This window comes from Apostichopus japonicus, chromosome 21 (assembly GCF_037975245.1).
Source record: "Apostichopus japonicus isolate 1M-3 chromosome 21, ASM3797524v1, whole genome shotgun sequence".
NCBI classification, from domain to species: Eukaryota; Metazoa; Echinodermata; class Holothuroidea; order Aspidochirotida; family Stichopodidae; genus Apostichopus; species Apostichopus japonicus.
In genome coordinates this window covers 12,364,393-12,381,524 of record NC_092581.1, presented here as the reverse complement: position 1 = coordinate 12,381,524, position 17,132 = coordinate 12,364,393, and the positions used below count along the sequence as shown (strand labels likewise).

The window sequence follows — 17,132 nt, the reverse complement described above, 5'->3', positions numbered from 1 at the left end:
CAGATGCAATTAGCTAAATTTAGCTTATAGCCAATTACAAGCCTACATGTTGGCCACTGCGTAATAAAATACATATTGCCTACCTAACCGCACTCTATGGAATGTCACGAACTGTATGCACAACAACGTCGACAACATTCGTTCAATGAGTCGTTCTAAGTTGTTGCACGAACAGCATGTTATGAAGCTAAGCTATCAATCGTACGTGATACGCACTTCCTATAAATAATTATTACACTGCTAATACACTGCGATAACGATATTTGTTTTTAGGCCAAAATATAAAAGTTTATAAAAATATGAAAGTTTATATTGTTCGTCAAATGTATTAAAGTCCAGACATTGGACAATAAACAAGAACCATCCTACTGGAAAACTTGTAAAAGAGCACTATGTTTGTCTTTCTGATATATTATGTAAAAGAACATGTAAAAGAATTTAAACAGGAAACAAAATCTGCTGATACTGATATCATATGATCAGGGCGTAGCCAGTATGTAGCACGATAGTTTCATTCAACACTCTACCCGCCGGAAAAGACTATAGGATCCGATCTTGTCAGTTTTTTAACATGTAGTTAAGAACCCGTTTACGCAGATAATATTTCAGTTGAGAAAACACTTGAGAAATTTGCATCATATGGCAATCGTCGGATAGCTCTCGCCTTCTCTTAGTAGGCTAACTTAAACATTTACTAGCTACAGTTGTATCAAAGACATTTCTGGACTATCTTTGTATTTACGTATCAGATGTTGAAAAGTAAGACTACTCTGTACATGTACCTTCAAGGGCGGCGGAACCGGGGGCACAGGGGGCCAGTGCCCCCCCCCCACTTTTCCTCAGGTTAAAAATGTGCCCTTTTTCTACATAAAACTTGTACTCTTGATCACCTTATTAGGTCAGCGATATTTCAGTAAGAGATCTAATCCTAATTTAGATCTATCAGGGGCGTAGCCAGTATGTAGCACTGTAGGCCCGGGCCTACACTTTTTTTGGCCAAGTTATCTTTTTTATTAAAACACCCATAATTCAAATCCATAAGCTTGCTGGACGAGTTTAAGAGTCTAGACAGGAAAAACTATTGAAATGAACGTAGCAAGATTATGGCTAAATTAGGTGACCTATTCTTCTGTCATCTAGGCTGTCATTCATATCGCGTGCCGTTTCATTCAATACTCTACCCGCCCAAAAAGACTAGGATACGATCTTGTCAGTTTTTTAACATCTACTTAAGAACCCGTTTACGCAGATAAAATTTCAGTTGAGAACATTCCACAGTCAAATAAGCCTATCGTTGATTAACAGACTTTGTATGTATAGAGCTGCAGCACTTTGCTGCCTGTTGTTGTCACGATCGGCGTTCCAAGTTCCAAAACAGCCTTTTCGATAAACATTTACTAGCTACAGTTGTATCAAAGACAAATACTGGCTATGGTTGTATCAAAGACAAATACTGGCTATGGTTGTATCAAAGACATTTCTGGCCTATCCTTGTATCTACAAGTATCAGAAGTTGAAAAGTAAGACTACTAAGACGGGGGGGGGGGGCGTTAATGGAGTGATCCATATCAATCTCAAAAAGTGCTCCCCCCCTTTCAAATTCCCGGCTACGTCACTGCTGTAGGCAACTGCCTTCGTGCCGGATGATGGACAGTTCCACAGGCCGAAGACTTTGTTTGCACTATTATTGAACATATTGTGTGATATGTTTTGCCGAGGAAAGATCATTTGATAACTCAACACCAATTAAGGTAAAAAAGAGTCCCGAGAAACGTTTAGACCAGTGGTCTTACCAGCAGTACTCCGTGTGTGAACTTTTATATACATTGAAAGAACCACAGTCTGTTTCATCATGAGATTCATGTTGTTCCATATGGAAATAGACCTACTTTATTTCTTGATGGCTATAATTGCTCCCCTGACAGTGAACACAAAGAACACGGTCGGCGCCCCATAGTCGCATGTACTATTTACATGTGTAAAGCGCAGGTTCGTTAACATTAGCCATGGGACTAGTCTAACTAGCTAGAATTTAGAAAGTTGTAGTACGATACAAAAATTCTAACGAGAAAACAGAAGTGAAACAAAGGCCAACATGGTTGATGTAACAAAAGAAGAAGTTAACCTGATTCAACCAGAAACAATTTTCTGGTCGATATTCACGTTCATGTGGATAGTTTACATCTGGGAGAGTTATCTGTCGCATCGTCAAGTACGTGTAGTAGTAAACCTACAGTCTTACAGTTACATATAGGCCCAAGTAGAAGCCTATACATAATTGGGTAGGCCAAACGCTAGGCCTCGGCTACTATCGACTAAGCTAGCCATGTAGCATTGTGTGTTGCCGGTTATTCACGCTAAGGCTAGGCTACAACATATCCTAAAGGGCTTCCGTGACTCTTACTCATATTTAGATGTAACATTAGGTTACCTGTAACAATGTTAGTTACATCCCTGTCTAGCCTAAGCCTATAGCCTAAGTCTGATTGGGTTTAATCTAGGCTAGTGCCATTCCGCTATAGCCTTGCCGTCATACCAAAACCTATGGCGGTAAGGTACATTTTAGGAATGGATATTAGTTACCCTGGTGTACAGGAATGTATCAACTTTCTTTGAAACGCGTGAAGGAAACATAGGTACACCATCTTCACAATGTGATGGTTTGCTGGATAGGCTGAATAGGAGAATATTGGGGAATTGATACATTAATGTACAGCTTGATTGAATTTGAATAGTATAAATTGTAAGTTTGTAAGAGTCGATACACTGAAGGGGGCCGTGTCATTCTGCCATCGTTACTTTCCACGATAGTAAATGTGCCCTTTCCATCGTAGAGAAAGTGCCATTCCGCAATGTTACAGCCATGGCAATAAAGCACACTAGATCCTGAAGCAAAGCAATACACAGTGCATATAGGCCTACAGTGCACCCACAATAATGTGTTCTTTATGGCACTGTTTCGATGGCGGAAAGAGCACATTTTCTATTGCAGAATGTACCAATGGTGTAATGACACAACTCCCGTCTAAGTTATACTGGGCAAGTACTAGTAGTCTAGTAGTACTACTAGTATAGAGTTAGGCTATACCAAGAGTATCTACACTACTAGGGCCTTGTCAACATACGAACTAGACCTAGTTTTAGCCCTATCAATCATTTTTTGTTGTAAAAGCCCAAGAAAGTTATGTTTCCCAGAGTTGTGATTTCTTTCTCATAAAGTGAAAAGCCTACTGTAGTAAACTTCAGAGTCCATAGGAACTAAATTTAATTCTAACAATGGAAAATCCCATTTTAATAAAAGAAAATAGTGTCAGGAAATGTCACTCATTGTTTTGATACCTCACAGACCTGGGTATGGTAGACCACATGGATATGCTCTAGATTAGATAGAGCTATCTCTACCGATACTAATGTTTACCTGTAGGCTGTATACAATATTGGTTCTATTGTATCTTGAACAAGATAACCCATTTGCGAGAAATAATTGATCTGGTATCCCATCGCAAAATGTACACAAAATGATCAAACTGCTATACAAGTGCAAAGATGCATAGCAGCTTTTGTATACAGGAACCATAGTATTTTGTAATGAACAAGAGCAAAGTTCAGAGCTCTATCAAAACTGCTATACAAAGTTTGGACACTAAATTATCCCCTGCATTTGATGATATAATTATACCAGTAAAAACACAGTACTGTACCTTCAATATTATGTTATTATATTGAGTTATCATACAGTAGTTGTACAGTAGTGTAAATATTCAAAATTGGAAAACGTCTCCTTTTCCAACGTTAAATCTGTTGTGGGTGATTGAATATCCAAGGCAGAAAGTGACGGAAATGTGTACATTCAAAATGTTCAGAGATGTTAAGATTTGGGAATCTTCTACGTTTTGTTTAAATGGGACTTCTCCTTCATGACATAGAAACATTCATATAAATTTATCAATGAAATAATCTATTACGTGAAGCTAATTTCATCTATAAAATGCATTTCTTTTGGTCTTAATATAATATACTGTATTCTTCTTTTTTCATTTAATTTCAGAAAGAAACATTTGAAAGAACTAAAGAAGTCCCCGAACCACTACGAGACATTTTGGATCAAGAGACATTTGAGAAATCCCGTCTTTACCAATTGGATAAAGCCAGATTTGGTTTTTGGCATGGCGTCTTTGGTCAAACAGAGTCAACGGTATGCAATGCTTAAAATAATACTGTACGATGCTGAAATCATTGAACCTCTCAACCTCACAAAATGTCAGGATTCTTTTTTTAAATTTTAAAATACAGTTTAATATGTAGCATGATTTAATTTTTTTAGTATGTACACAACTTATAGACCATTTCGCAAGAGAATAAATAGCTAGAGGTACTGTACATTCAAAATGTATTTCAAAGGTGTATGCATTTGTTGTTTAGTTATAGTAGTTTGGTATTGATTCTATTGTGCAATGTGACCATTTGTTTTTAGCTCAAACCCGCTAGGCTGGGTTGAGCTATTGTGCCCTGCCACCATCACTCTATTTATCATGTCTGTTCACAATTGTTTATAAAATTGTTTAAGGGCTCTCGAACACTCATTCTTGATGGATTTCATGAAACTTATACAAAATGTTCGTTGAATGTTGGGCTGCTTTCGACCAACGGGAGTGTAGGTCAAAAAGTCATTTAGGGGTCACTACAGGCCCATAATATGAAAATTTTTCTCTCCCAGTATAATGCATGCTCTTGAAAGTTGGTCATAATGTTTCTTGGGTAGTGCTTCTTTTGGGGTGTACAGGAATTTTGGATCCAATGTCATTAGTGGTCAAAACCTGGAAATCTTTAAACCAGCCTGTCAAGCTATCTTGAATGCTCATTCTTTGATTGATTTTTATGAAGCTTGGACACAATGATCATTGGATGTTGGGCTATTTTCGATAACAGGGAAGTGAAGTTCAAAGGTCATTTATATGTCATTACAGTCCATTTTGTGAAAACTTTCAAAATGAATCTCCTCTTTCCCAGAGCAACCCATATTACTGAAACTTAGATACAATGTTCATTGGATGTTGGCTACCTTTGACCACTGGGAAGTCAAGGTCAAAGCTCATTTAGGGGTCACTGCAGGACATGTAAAAACCTTCAAAATGTATCTCCTCTTTCCCAGAGGACCACATGTTCTTGAAAGTTAATGGAAGATGTTGTACCAATTAATGATAGGAACATTGGAATGCATGTGATCGGTAGTCACGTGTCAGAGAGGACTGTGTGAGTGTCAGTAAAATGAACACTGAATTTGACACTCGAACTGAAATGAAGTTTAAGTTTGTAAATGACAGTGAAAGTGTTTTTTTTTTTTTAACAATGTTACTGCTTTGGGGAGGGGAACAACATTTAGCAATAAGTGTATGTTGGTAATGTAACTAATTAGCAATATATTATTTAGCGAAATGTTTCTCAGTTCTCACCATTGGAAAGTTTGTGGATTATTGCCAAAAAATTGACAATTTATTTGCTTACCCATGTTAAATCTTATATATACCTTTATATAACTGTACAAAGAACTTTATGGTAGAAAAGCTTTGACTTTTTGCAATTTGTTTTTATTGACAGTTGATCCTGCTTTATGGAGTTATACCATGGCTATGGAAGTTTGCAGGAGACATTACGGCAAACTTTGGATACGGAAGTGAATACGAGGTACGGTTAAATTGTTACAGATCTCAGATTGGGGTAAGGCAGCTGTGGGAGGGTGGGGTGGGGAGGGAGATGGAAGACCTGGACTCGCTTCAGATTATTCTATACACTTTAATATGATGACTAACATCTGATGGTTAATATTTCATTACAAAGGATTGCAAAGTTTGTTCAGAGTAATTTTAAGGTATGTCATATCTAAATTTATTTTTTGACTAATTAATGAAAGAGGGACATATTCTAGCATCCTTGTCAATTTTCATTCACTCCGTACACTTACCACTTTATACAGATCAGTGTGATGTCATAGTGTCACACTGTCCAGGAAAATCTTTGTTTTGTCTTGTTCTATGGTTAATTTCCGTCTTTTACATTGTTTATAATTGGACTTTGGAGCGTTGAATATGAAAACTTCCTTGTCTAAAGAGTTTCGGGTTTTAACCTCTTTCTTGCCTTGGACACATACCAAACATTTGTTATAGAATTCTTGTATGCCATTTGAGATGTGACAAAGATTATGATTTATTTGAGAAGGAATGATGGGGTATTAGGATGCTGGGACATTTCAGGGGTCCCTTGCAGCCTTTCCCCTTCTCCCTTCCCCTTCTTTACATCACTTTAACTTCTTTTTTTTCTCTTTTTGCTTCTTTCTTCTCTAGATCGTTCAGTCTCTGGTGTTTATACTCCTGTCTTCTGTGGTATCATATGTTATTGATCTCCCTTGGTCAATTTACAGCACCTTTGTTGTGGAGGAGAGACATGGCTTCAACAAGCAGGTACAGCCTACAGTGTAGATACCATTTCACCACACATAGCATGATATTGCAGTATGCCCTCCTATGTACAGTACAGTCTATACCATATATTGCAGTATGCCCTCCTATCAGTACAGTCTTTACCATATATTGCAGTATGCCCTCCTATGTACAGTACAGTTTATTCCAGACTTGTAGCCCATAATCCTACATTTCTAGCATAGTTGCATGTACATGCAAGATATGGCACACTCTGGCTGTCTCTGTTGAGGAAAGGGTTTCATTTAAATCTCAATTCGGTGGGTTCTCGGAAGAGAACTTTTAAGAACTACTGAACAAGACAGGTACAAGAAAATGAATAAAATCGTCTGATTCTAAAACTTGTATTAAACCGATTTCTTGGCCACATGTCTCGGTCCCTGACTGAAATGGACTTGTTGCTGATAGTCTAATTAAATGATTTTTTCACATTTATATGCCAATGTTTTTTTTTTTACCCTTTGTCATCAATATTTTCATTTCATCAGACATTTGGATTTTTCATCAAGGACCAATTTAAGAAGCAGTTGGTCTTGTTCGCCATCCTGCTGCCAATCGTAGCAGTACTCATCTACATCATCCAATGGGGAGGACAATATTTCTTCATTTATGCCTGGGTGTTTGCATTTGTGACCTCTATGCTTCTGGTGACCATCTATGCTGACTACATTGCTCCGCTCTTCGATAAATACACCCCTCTCCCGGAGGGAGAACTACGAACAAGCATTGAGGGTCTGGCAGCTAGCATTGCATTTCCTTTGTACAAGCTTTATGTTGTAGAAGGTAGGTATCCAACATCAAATTTTAAACAACATTTTGAGGGGTTGGGGCAGGGGCACTTTTAATGTTTCTATTCCATAACAACAACAACAAAAAACCTTAAACTGCATGACTAGTCAAGTTTCATTTCATTTATATATTTGAGTAAAATTTGAGAAATTTTGATTTTTCTTGTAGTGTTTTAACACTATACAATACTAATACTAGTGTGCAAAATGTCTGGGCAGCCATATGTTGACATAGAGAATCAAATGCATGAATAACATGCTCGTTAACCATCATCGGGGGAAGATCACGTAGGAGAGTGTCTTTATAGTTTCATCAATTTACTTCACTCCTCGCTAACCTGTCTCTGTTAACCTACACTCTTCCATCTACCCTAGCCTATTAACTAGTAACCTACACACTCATATCCACCCTAGCCTATTATCTGGTAACCTACACACGCCTATCCACCTTAGCTTATTAACTGGTAACCTACACACTCCTATCCACCCTAGCCTATTAACCTACACACTCCTATCTACCTTAGCCTATTAACTGGTAACCTACACACTCCTATCTACCCTAGCCTATTAACTGGTAACCTTCACACTCCTATCCACCCTAGCCTATTAACTGGTAACCTTCACACTCCTATCCACCCTAGCCTATTAACTGGTAACCTACACACTCCTATCCACCCTAGCCTATTAACTGGTTACATTCTTGCACTGCACCCACCAATGACCCCGTCTAAGGTCACTGACCTCCTCCTTCGGAATCTAACATTCTGAAGCCTATCACGCTGTTTACATTGGACTCTTCCTGTCATTTATGGCCTTATTCCCATTTGTACAGGTCTATGTCAACAAATTTTGCATTGATTTATCCAAATTGTTAAAGATTGGAGTGAACTTTACTTTGCAAACAATACTTTATAACCCTCTTTCTCTTTGAGGGTCAAGGGCTTTGGGGTCCCCTCCCACCCCCCCCCTGTCCCTCCCTCCTCCCTTCCTCAAAGTGATAATACCACTTCACTAACGTTCAATGCAACAAGAAACCACCCATGGAGGTTGTGAGAGGATAAGATAATGTCACAGCAGCTGACATTCTCTCTTGACCACACAAACTATTGTTTGCTCTTCCAGGCTCCAAAAGATCGTCCCATAGCAATGCATACTTTTACGGTTTCTACAAAAACAAGAGAATTGTCCTGTTCGATACTTTGATTGAAGACTACAAACCATGTGTTGATGAAGACAAACCAAAAGACAAGGAGGAAGATGGAGAGGAAGAACAGCAAGAAGACCAGCAAGAACTTCTAGAGGTAAACCAGACATTTGTGAGAGGGTTAACATGTTGTATAGCCATCTAGGTAGCAGGCAGTTTGAACTTCTTAGGTCGGTCAGGTTTTCAGAGATGTGAGAATTTGATTGTTATATAACCACCTAGAAGCAGGCAGTTTAAGCTTGAACAGCTTAGATAGACATTTGTCAGAGTTAACATGTTGTATAGCCATCTAGGTAGCAGCCAATTTGAATTTCTTAGGTCAGTCAGGAATTCAGAGATGTGAGAATTTGATTGTTATATAACCACCTAGAAGCAGGCAGTTTAAGCTTGAAGAGCTTAGATAGACATTTGTCAGAGTTAACATGTTATATAGCCATCTAGGTAGCAGCCAGTTTGAACTTCTTAGGTCAGTAAGGTTTTCAGAGATGTTAGAATAGAGAGGTAAGAACTTGATTGTTATATAACCCAGCGATCACCGGTAAAAATTCCCTATCTAGCTAAGAACTCTCTCTGAAAAATGTGACGTAATTAAATAGCTCAGGAGTGCACAATAAATCCATGTACAGTTGTTTTCCTGCTATACATCTCTTGTCCAGAATGAAACACACACATGCACCTGAATTGATGTTTTTCTCGCTGGTACACCATCCAGCAAAACTAATTAAAAATCTGGGATGTAAAATCTCTCCTTTTTTACAGATTTTTACACCAGTCCGCTGTTAGTTTTTGAGTCGGGTCATACATAGACTAAAATTTGTTGGTTCCTACTTGGCTATGGTAATGTGTGGAAACACTGCCATTAACCTTGTATAACATTGTTTTCCCTTTTTCTTCTTTAATTTCTCTCACAACCAGAAGGAAGAACCATCTGAGAAGAAGGAAGAAAAGAAAATGGGATGTAACAATGATGAGATTCTTGCTGTGTTAGCCCATGAATTAGGTCACTGGAAGTTAGGACATAATCTCAAGAATATAGTTATTAGTCAGGTAGGAAAATCAATTAAAGATATGCTGGTTTTGGGTGTGTATTTGCTTGAAAAGAAAAACAGAAGGCCTGACTTATATTCATAAAAAACCCATTCATCACAGTTTCAAAAGAAATTGATCTAATTTCCATATTTGGAGCTTGTTCCTTTGTGATTTAAAAGTTACTGAAATTTTATCCCTATTATTTGTGAAAACCAAAAGTGGATAAAATAATATTTGAAAGTCAAACAATCATAAGAGCATATTTTCTGTAGGATATGTACTGTGCAATGTGTGTATTTGTGACAAACCTCAGTCCAAAGAACTGAATATTGTTAGAAATATCTTAGAAAGTAAGTTTGTAAAGGTTTCAATTCCCTTGACAAATATTTGTGCAGGCCTTCCCTTGTGATATTCTTTATCCAAGTGACCATTGTCAATGTACAATATCCACAAATGCAGTGGAAAAAGACATTTGAGACGATATGAGAGCGCCCTCTGATGATTCAGGGGATTAACAGTCTTTATTAATCAACCTCCTCCCTTAACCAAAATCAAGTCACACATTTAGAAAACGTCTTACTTGCAAAAGCAGGAAAGCTTGTAAATGCAATTATTGCTATGATAAATGCATTTTCTTTGTCACTAACTGTCATAGGATTTGACTAGGGTTGGGCGATATATCGAAAATTATTATTATCGCGATAATATTTTTTCAAGACGATATTTTTTGAGGATTGAACAAATGACGATAATTTCTTGTGAAAGAAATTTGAAATAAATGTGGAAAAAATGCGATTATCCTTTTTCCGTTTTAAGTGTAAATGTTATTCTAGCATAATGCATTCCATGGTTAAGCAAGTTGAAAAGAAATAAAGTTTATCAACTTCATTTACTGACTTTTGAACTTCGTGAAAAACCCGTCCTTTACAACATTGACTGTATAGAGAAAAAACTCTGAAAATCAGTAGAGAAATTACCAATTGTGTACGAACAGTAAGTTGGTACACCTTTCAAATTTTACGAAAGGTCGAGAAAAATACTTTCGAAAAATTCACGCGAAACTGGCATATCGTGCTAAATGCAAAGTCATGTAAACAAGGCTCTAGTACACCCATTTCTGAATAAACCATAAGCCCACATCTAGTGTTAAGCGGGGGAAAAGAAAGTATTTACTAGAATTTCCACAAAAAAAAATAATAATAATATCCTACCATAGTTAAGTGTATAGTAAAAAGCCTAACCACTTCGTCGGTTACTGATCTCACGTAACAAGTTTGACCTTTCATCTTCTATGTGGTTGAGAGGGTCTTCCACTTTCACTAATGACTGTTATCTGTCATTAACAATCAGAAGGGTAGTACCTTTGCAATGACCAAGTAATCTGGTATGATGTTCTGGTACTTGACTTTTGGACACATTTCCCTCAGTTGCTCTATCAATCAGGTGATTCCATGCTCAGTATAAACTTATAAAGGCAAGGAATCACTAAGCCTGCTGGCTGTCTCGTCCATAACCATCTTAACGGAACATAAGATAAAACGGTTTGGCTCTCTTCAACCCATTGGACAAAAACACACCCTAGAACAATAAACAGCGGGACTAGAGAATATTTTATCAGTTATTAATGTGTATCTGAGTCTAAGAAACATAGAATCTGCCAAACTTTACCCATCGCTTTTAGTAAAATTTTATTTTCTTTTTCTTGTCTCTACCATCAGGTGAACCTGTTCCTGTGTTTCTTCCTGTTTGCCTTGTTGCTTCAACAGAAGGTGCTATTTGAAGCTTTTGAATTCTACGATTCTCAGCCGACTTTGATAGCCTTACTCATCATATTCCAGTTTGTGTTTTCACCTTACAATGAGGTAAATTATAGCAGCCTGCATTATTTTCCATCAAAGCGGTTTTGTCATGACTAGATTTTCTCATAGCGTAAAACATTGAAAGGTAAAAATAGAGCAAAACAAAGAGTTTTTGAAAGGGCATTATTCATTTCTGTGACTCAGGTAAGGATGTCAGATGGCAATGTGAATACGAAGGTCGGACACCAACAATTGGGAAATTTTGTTTCTGTGGCATCTCGTGTGCCACACAGAGAATGCAGGGAAAATTTCTCTAGACTTTTTGTCGACTTTAAATGTAATAGTGAAGTCATGGTCTTGTATTATGATGGTGGAATGGAGTCTTGCAGAAGTGGACATGAATTTTTAGCAGACTTGGACCTCCATGACAAACTGCTAGACTCTTTGACTGGAGTGCAATGTTACTACGGATTCAAGTCTTCAATTGGAGGTTTCAGACTTAATACATTGGCATATGGTATGTTGCAGGCTTGAAATAGGGTGGCATGAAGTAGTACAGACTGAAGTCTCAGACTAAAATTGACTCTTGCAGACTTGAACCAGGATAGCATAAAATATTGCAGACTTAGACTACAGTTGACGCTTGCAAAATAAGGCTTGGTATGTTATGCTGCAGCCTTATGATGCATAGAATGGTACAGATGTAGACTAAACTTGACTTTTGCAGACTTATGCTTGGTATGTTCTGCTGCAACCTGGAACTAGACAGGAATGAAATATTACAGACTTAACACTACAAATGATTCTTGCAGACTTAGACTAAACTTGACTGTTGCAGACTTAGGCTTGGTATGTTCTGCTGCAACCTTGAACCAGACGGGAATGAATATTGGTATGATTTGTTTATACACCCTTTGGATGGCATGGGTTGTCGACAACTGACTATTACCAATGAATCATTCTCTGCCATGTTCTTGCTTTATGAAAATCTATTTTGGTCTCGTTTTCTCTACAGTTGCTTTCATTTTGCATGACGGTACTAAGTCGACGATTTGAATTCCAAGCAGACGCCTTCGCCAAGTCTCTGCAGAAAGCTGAGAAGCTTAGGACAGCTCTGATCAAGCTGCACAAGGACAACTTGGGGTTCCCCGTGGCCGACTGGTTGTATTCCGCTTGGCATTACTCTCACCCGCCTCTCCTGGAGAGGATCGGAGCCTTGGACAAGACCGATTGACAGCAGGAGGGAGTTACTCCTCGTATCACCTTCAGATGTATAAGACAAGTGTGTAGAACCTGTAGAATGACGATTAGGCGGTGGCGCTGGTCCCTCGGGTCCCTCTGGTAGTCTGTCTGAGAGACGGACGGTTTGACAGATCCTACAGACATACGTCTGTAGATATCTTCATTTTAAAGGCAAAAACAGGTGTCTTCTCTTCTTCTTCTTCTTCTTCTTCTTCTTCTTCTTCTTCTTCTTCTTCTTCTTCTTCTTCTTCTTCTTCTTCTTCTTCTTCTTCTTTAACCAAAAAATTCAAGTTTTGTGGCATACTAGAATTGAAATTGATTTGTAAATGGATTTACTAATGCGGATTGTACTATAATGATGGTTGTCTTAAACAATGAGACAACCATGATTGGAATTAAATGGGACACAAACCAAGCCATCAGCTTTGTCTTTCATGAATTATAATAGAGATATTCTGTGAAGCACAAAACTTTACTTTTGTAGGACGCAAACATTTTCGTACCAGCCTAAATTCAGGGATCAGCAAACTGTAAGGCCCACAAACCCCAGGATGTTCCATGAAGACTGAATCATAACACACCAGACCCCAACTCCTCAGAATCGATGCTCAATTCTGTGGGCAAACCTCCAAAAACTTGATAAATTTCAAACATGTTCAAAACCCTGCTGCGACCCACCGAACATTTTGCACGACAGACGTTTGGGTCTCCATAGCAAGTGGACCATCACACTCTAATTATTTAATAACTCGCTAAGTTGGAGCATTTAAACATTTGCAGTCACGAAAATATATATATGTTAGATTAAGGGTTATCTTATCATGCATGCAAAATTACACTGTTTGGTCAGAGTAAACAAACTTTACAACCCATCATAAAATAAAGGCTGCTATCAGGGTAAAAATGCATATTTCTTTTTTCGATTGGCCAACCGTTTTAGGTTCAAAGTGAAAACCTAATTTCATTGGTTGGACTAAGTAACAGATGATGAGTTCGGTTACCTTTATATTCTTTCCTTATTAATGATGGAGTATCGAAACCACCAGATTATAACAAAATGAACCCAACGTTCACCTTGAATATTCTTTGGCGAAATCACATATCATGATAATTTGACCCTGATATTGTGTGAAGCACACCACGTATAGATTTTAAACTTTTGTAGGACGCAAAATGATTCGTATATACCAGTCTAAATTCAGGGATTCTGCAAACTGTAAGGCCCACAATCCCAGGATGTTCCATGATGACTGAATCATGACACACCAGACCAGTGGCTGAGCTAGGGGTGTTGGTCAGGGGGGCTAGAATGGTCTGTAGGGGCGCTTTCGACACTATCTAAGCGGAACGCCATGACAGGTTGGCACGGAGCGTACAGAAAATTTTTGAGTAAAGATACTCCCTAGATAGCCGGAAATGACCCTTTCCGGGGCTTGCTAATTTGCAGATAAACGAAGAATAAATAGGTGTCATCGCCAAATTACACCAACAAAATGTGACAAATGTCAATGGGTAGATGAGAGCGCAATAAAAAAGTCAATAATCGCGAATAAGTTAAAAGTGGTCAAAAGCTGAAAAGGGCGCCAGCAGTCCATTTGAGTCCGTCAGTGGGGCATCCGCCACCCCCCCCCTGACTGTATGGACGCTCCGCCACTGCACCAGACACCAACTCCTCAGAATCGATGCTCAAATCGATGATCAGAATGTATGCAAGCTAACTACAACTATGGAGTTGATGTCGGAAAAAAAGTCTCCGAGGGCAAACCTCCAAATACTTGATCAATTTCAAACATCTTCAAAATCCTGCTGCGACCCACCGAACATTTGCACGACAGACGTTTGGGTCTCCATAGCAAGTGGACCATCACACTCTAATTGTTTTAATAACTCTCTTAGTAGGAGCATTTAACATTTGCAATCACATAAATATATATGTTAGATTAAGGATTATCTAAACATGCATGTAAAATTACACTGTTTGGTCAGAGTAACACAAACTTTACAACCCATCGCAAAATGAAGCTATAAGGGTAAAAATGCAGTTTTGATTGGCCAACCGTTGTAGCTTCAAAGTGAAAACGTAATTTCATTGGTTGGACTTAAGTAACAGATGATGAGTTCGGTTACCTTTATATTTTTTCCTTATTAATGGTGGAGTATCGAAACCACCAGATTATAACAACTTCAACCCAACGTTCACCTTGAATAACTTTGGCGAAATCACATTTCATTATAATTTGACGCTGTTCCGAAGTAGCTACAATCGTGGTTCTAATAACTGTGAAAATGTTAAAATTTGGAAAAAAAGTTTACAGTCTTGAATCAAGGCCTTGTCACACGATGAAATTTACAATAATTAATCCCTTGGTCATTTGTAGCAGTCATACACACACGCACCAAAGTGTGCACAATTCAAACGGCAGATACAACTTTTATATTTACAAGTGACCTCGTAGGTCCCCCATTTTAACACCTGGGTGAAAAAGAGGGGGGGGGGGAATGGAGATTAGGTGCCTTCACATGGACACATTCCAATGATAAATATGGCCACAGCCCACAGGACTCCCAACACGCACACCTTTGGATCGCAAATGCGTTGCCTCAAGCCCAAGTTGAGGACAACGCTGTGAAATGTTAAATGAGACATACAACTTCGGCACCCAGCATGTCGCATTCCATTTTAATAAAAAGGTGTAATTTGGGGGACGGATACCTTCAGCTCAGTGATTGTTCGCAAGGGCAGTAGAACGTGATGAAATGAAACCGCAGAATAAGGAAATGTTCTCGGCTGGTACATTGATTGGTTTCAGCTCATTAACAGTGTTGTAATTGGTTTTGTTCGTCATGCAGTAATTGTTGAAATCTTACCAAATTATCTTTTCTGTTTGCTACCAAAAAACAAATTGTGAAATGTGATCATTTAATGAGCTACAGAAAAATCGATGAAATAAAGAAAACAAACGTACCTGCAAAGGGGGGGGGGGGGGGGGGTACAGCTCTCACAGTGCATCTGTGCTGTATGAACTGAATTTGTACAAATTTATTTTTACTAGGTACACAAGTCATTCCTCTTATTGTCTGAGAACTAGGGAAGGGTCTGTGGTAGTTTCCCTGGTGGGAAGCCCAATAATAGTGGGGGGGGGGGGTTCCCTGGTAGGGAATCCCAATAACATTTAGGAGGAAGAAAGGGACGTAGAGTGACAAGGGTCTCAAAGGTCTAAGATTGACAAATTTATGTCAAACAGAGCTTGTAAAACAAAGCACATTTATCCAACTCTCAAGCTTACAACAACCTTCTTCCATTGTTGAGATAGCTAATTCTGCAGTTCATTCACTTTGTTCATTAGATGAACGCATTGGACAATAACCTGTGATATCATACATGGACTACTACTTCTACGTCAACAAAATGCTGTCGTTTCCCTTATAAAATTGAAATGGTTATTTTATCCTTGGGGAAACAGAATTCAAAAAGTGAAAACGAGATGTTATTATGTTTGGGAGGTATGATCAAATGGCTTCATGAAAGGCTAAACAGTGATTTACATTGCAAACGAAGATGATTTGATGTGTCCTCCGTGTACGACATTACATTGAACGTGTTGCTCGATGTACTCACTGATAAAAATGAATCAAGTTTACAAATTTGCCTTATGGCAGTGGACCAGGTGGTCAAGATGGAAGGGTTGGATTAATGTATTGATTTTTACTTAGATAATTTTTATTTTTTTTTATTTTTTAAATCTTATGCTTTGTTATGCGACTTTTCCCCCATATACAACATTATACAACAAGTCTACTGGGACTTGTCTATTTTTGTTTCTACGTAAATATATTTGTGTGCTAAACACATAACTTTTGTTCTTTTTATTTCCTGTCTGTTTGTGTTCATATTGTTGCGACAAATTTTACAATATTCTCTTTCAATTCATAAATCCTTCTTTCATGTCGTTGAAGCTTTCATCTTTATAGTGGTGAGTTTGTGATGTCATCATGGCACTGACGGAGAAAATATTCTTCAAAAGCAAGTTACGTAATGATGGAATAATTGTGAAGGGATTGACAAACAAGAAAAGATTCCCGATTTAACGCACTTCAAAACACCTCTACTATATGATTCACTCTCGTATGAAAGGATTTGTCTGGTAAAACTAGTTTGCATTAGAACAACAATGTCTCGTCTCAACAGACAATATACATTAAAATGAGACACAAAAAGTATAAATAACTTACTTAATAAGAAACTGTTCCTATATTGACAGATATCCTAGTTTAAAATGTCCGGTCTGAGAGTTATGTTGACACTGAAACCAAATGTCTTCATATGATCATGTTACAAACTTCAAAATATTAGATTCAGCATTTGCCAAGAGCATCTCCCTTACACATATTAAACGTTGCAATAAATAAAGAAAATCATAACAAAAAGTTACAGCATGGAGTTTCGATGATATCATATTTATACTTGCTCTAGTCTTCTGCCTAGTGTGGGAAGAACGATGTCTCGTCATAAGAGACAAGCTATCATTAAAAGGAGACACAAAAGGATATATAACTTCTAAGAAATTGTTCCTATATTGGCAGATATCCTAGT

The 17,132-nt window shown here is 38.0% G+C and overlaps 1 protein-coding gene across 1 annotated transcript; it reads left to right on the top strand.

Annotated features, from left to right (window-relative positions):
- The first annotated feature begins 1,978 nt into the window (after positions 1 to 1,978).
- LOC139962751 (CAAX prenyl protease 1 homolog) lies at positions 1,979 to 12,746 on the top strand. The gene is made up of 9 exons (XM_071963042.1): positions 1,979 to 2,212; positions 4,049 to 4,195; positions 5,599 to 5,685; positions 6,342 to 6,458; positions 6,965 to 7,259; positions 8,387 to 8,565; positions 9,384 to 9,515; positions 11,216 to 11,359; positions 12,312 to 12,746. The coding sequence occupies exons 1-9, from the start codon at positions 2,096 to 2,098 to the stop codon at positions 12,528 to 12,530; spliced, it is 1,437 nt and encodes a 478-aa protein (XP_071819143.1). The 5' UTR covers positions 1,979 to 2,095; the 3' UTR covers positions 12,531 to 12,746.
- Positions 12,747 to 17,132: the final 4,386 nt, after the last annotated feature.

What these genes read in the sequence shown, in the direction of transcription:
- LOC139962751 (XM_071963042.1), top strand. Translation starts at nt 2,096, where the DNA reads ATGGTTGATGTAACAAAAGAAGAAGTTAACCTGATTCAACCAGAAACA. An exon ending in GATACGGAAGTGAATACGAG is followed by an intron (nt 5,686 to 6,341) that starts GTACGGTTAAAT and finishes TTTCTTCTCTAG; the next exon opens with ATCGTTCAGTCTCTGGTGTT. An exon ending in GACATGGCTTCAACAAGCAG is followed by an intron (nt 6,459 to 6,964) that starts GTACAGCCTACA and finishes TCATTTCATCAG; the next exon opens with ACATTTGGATTTTTCATCAA.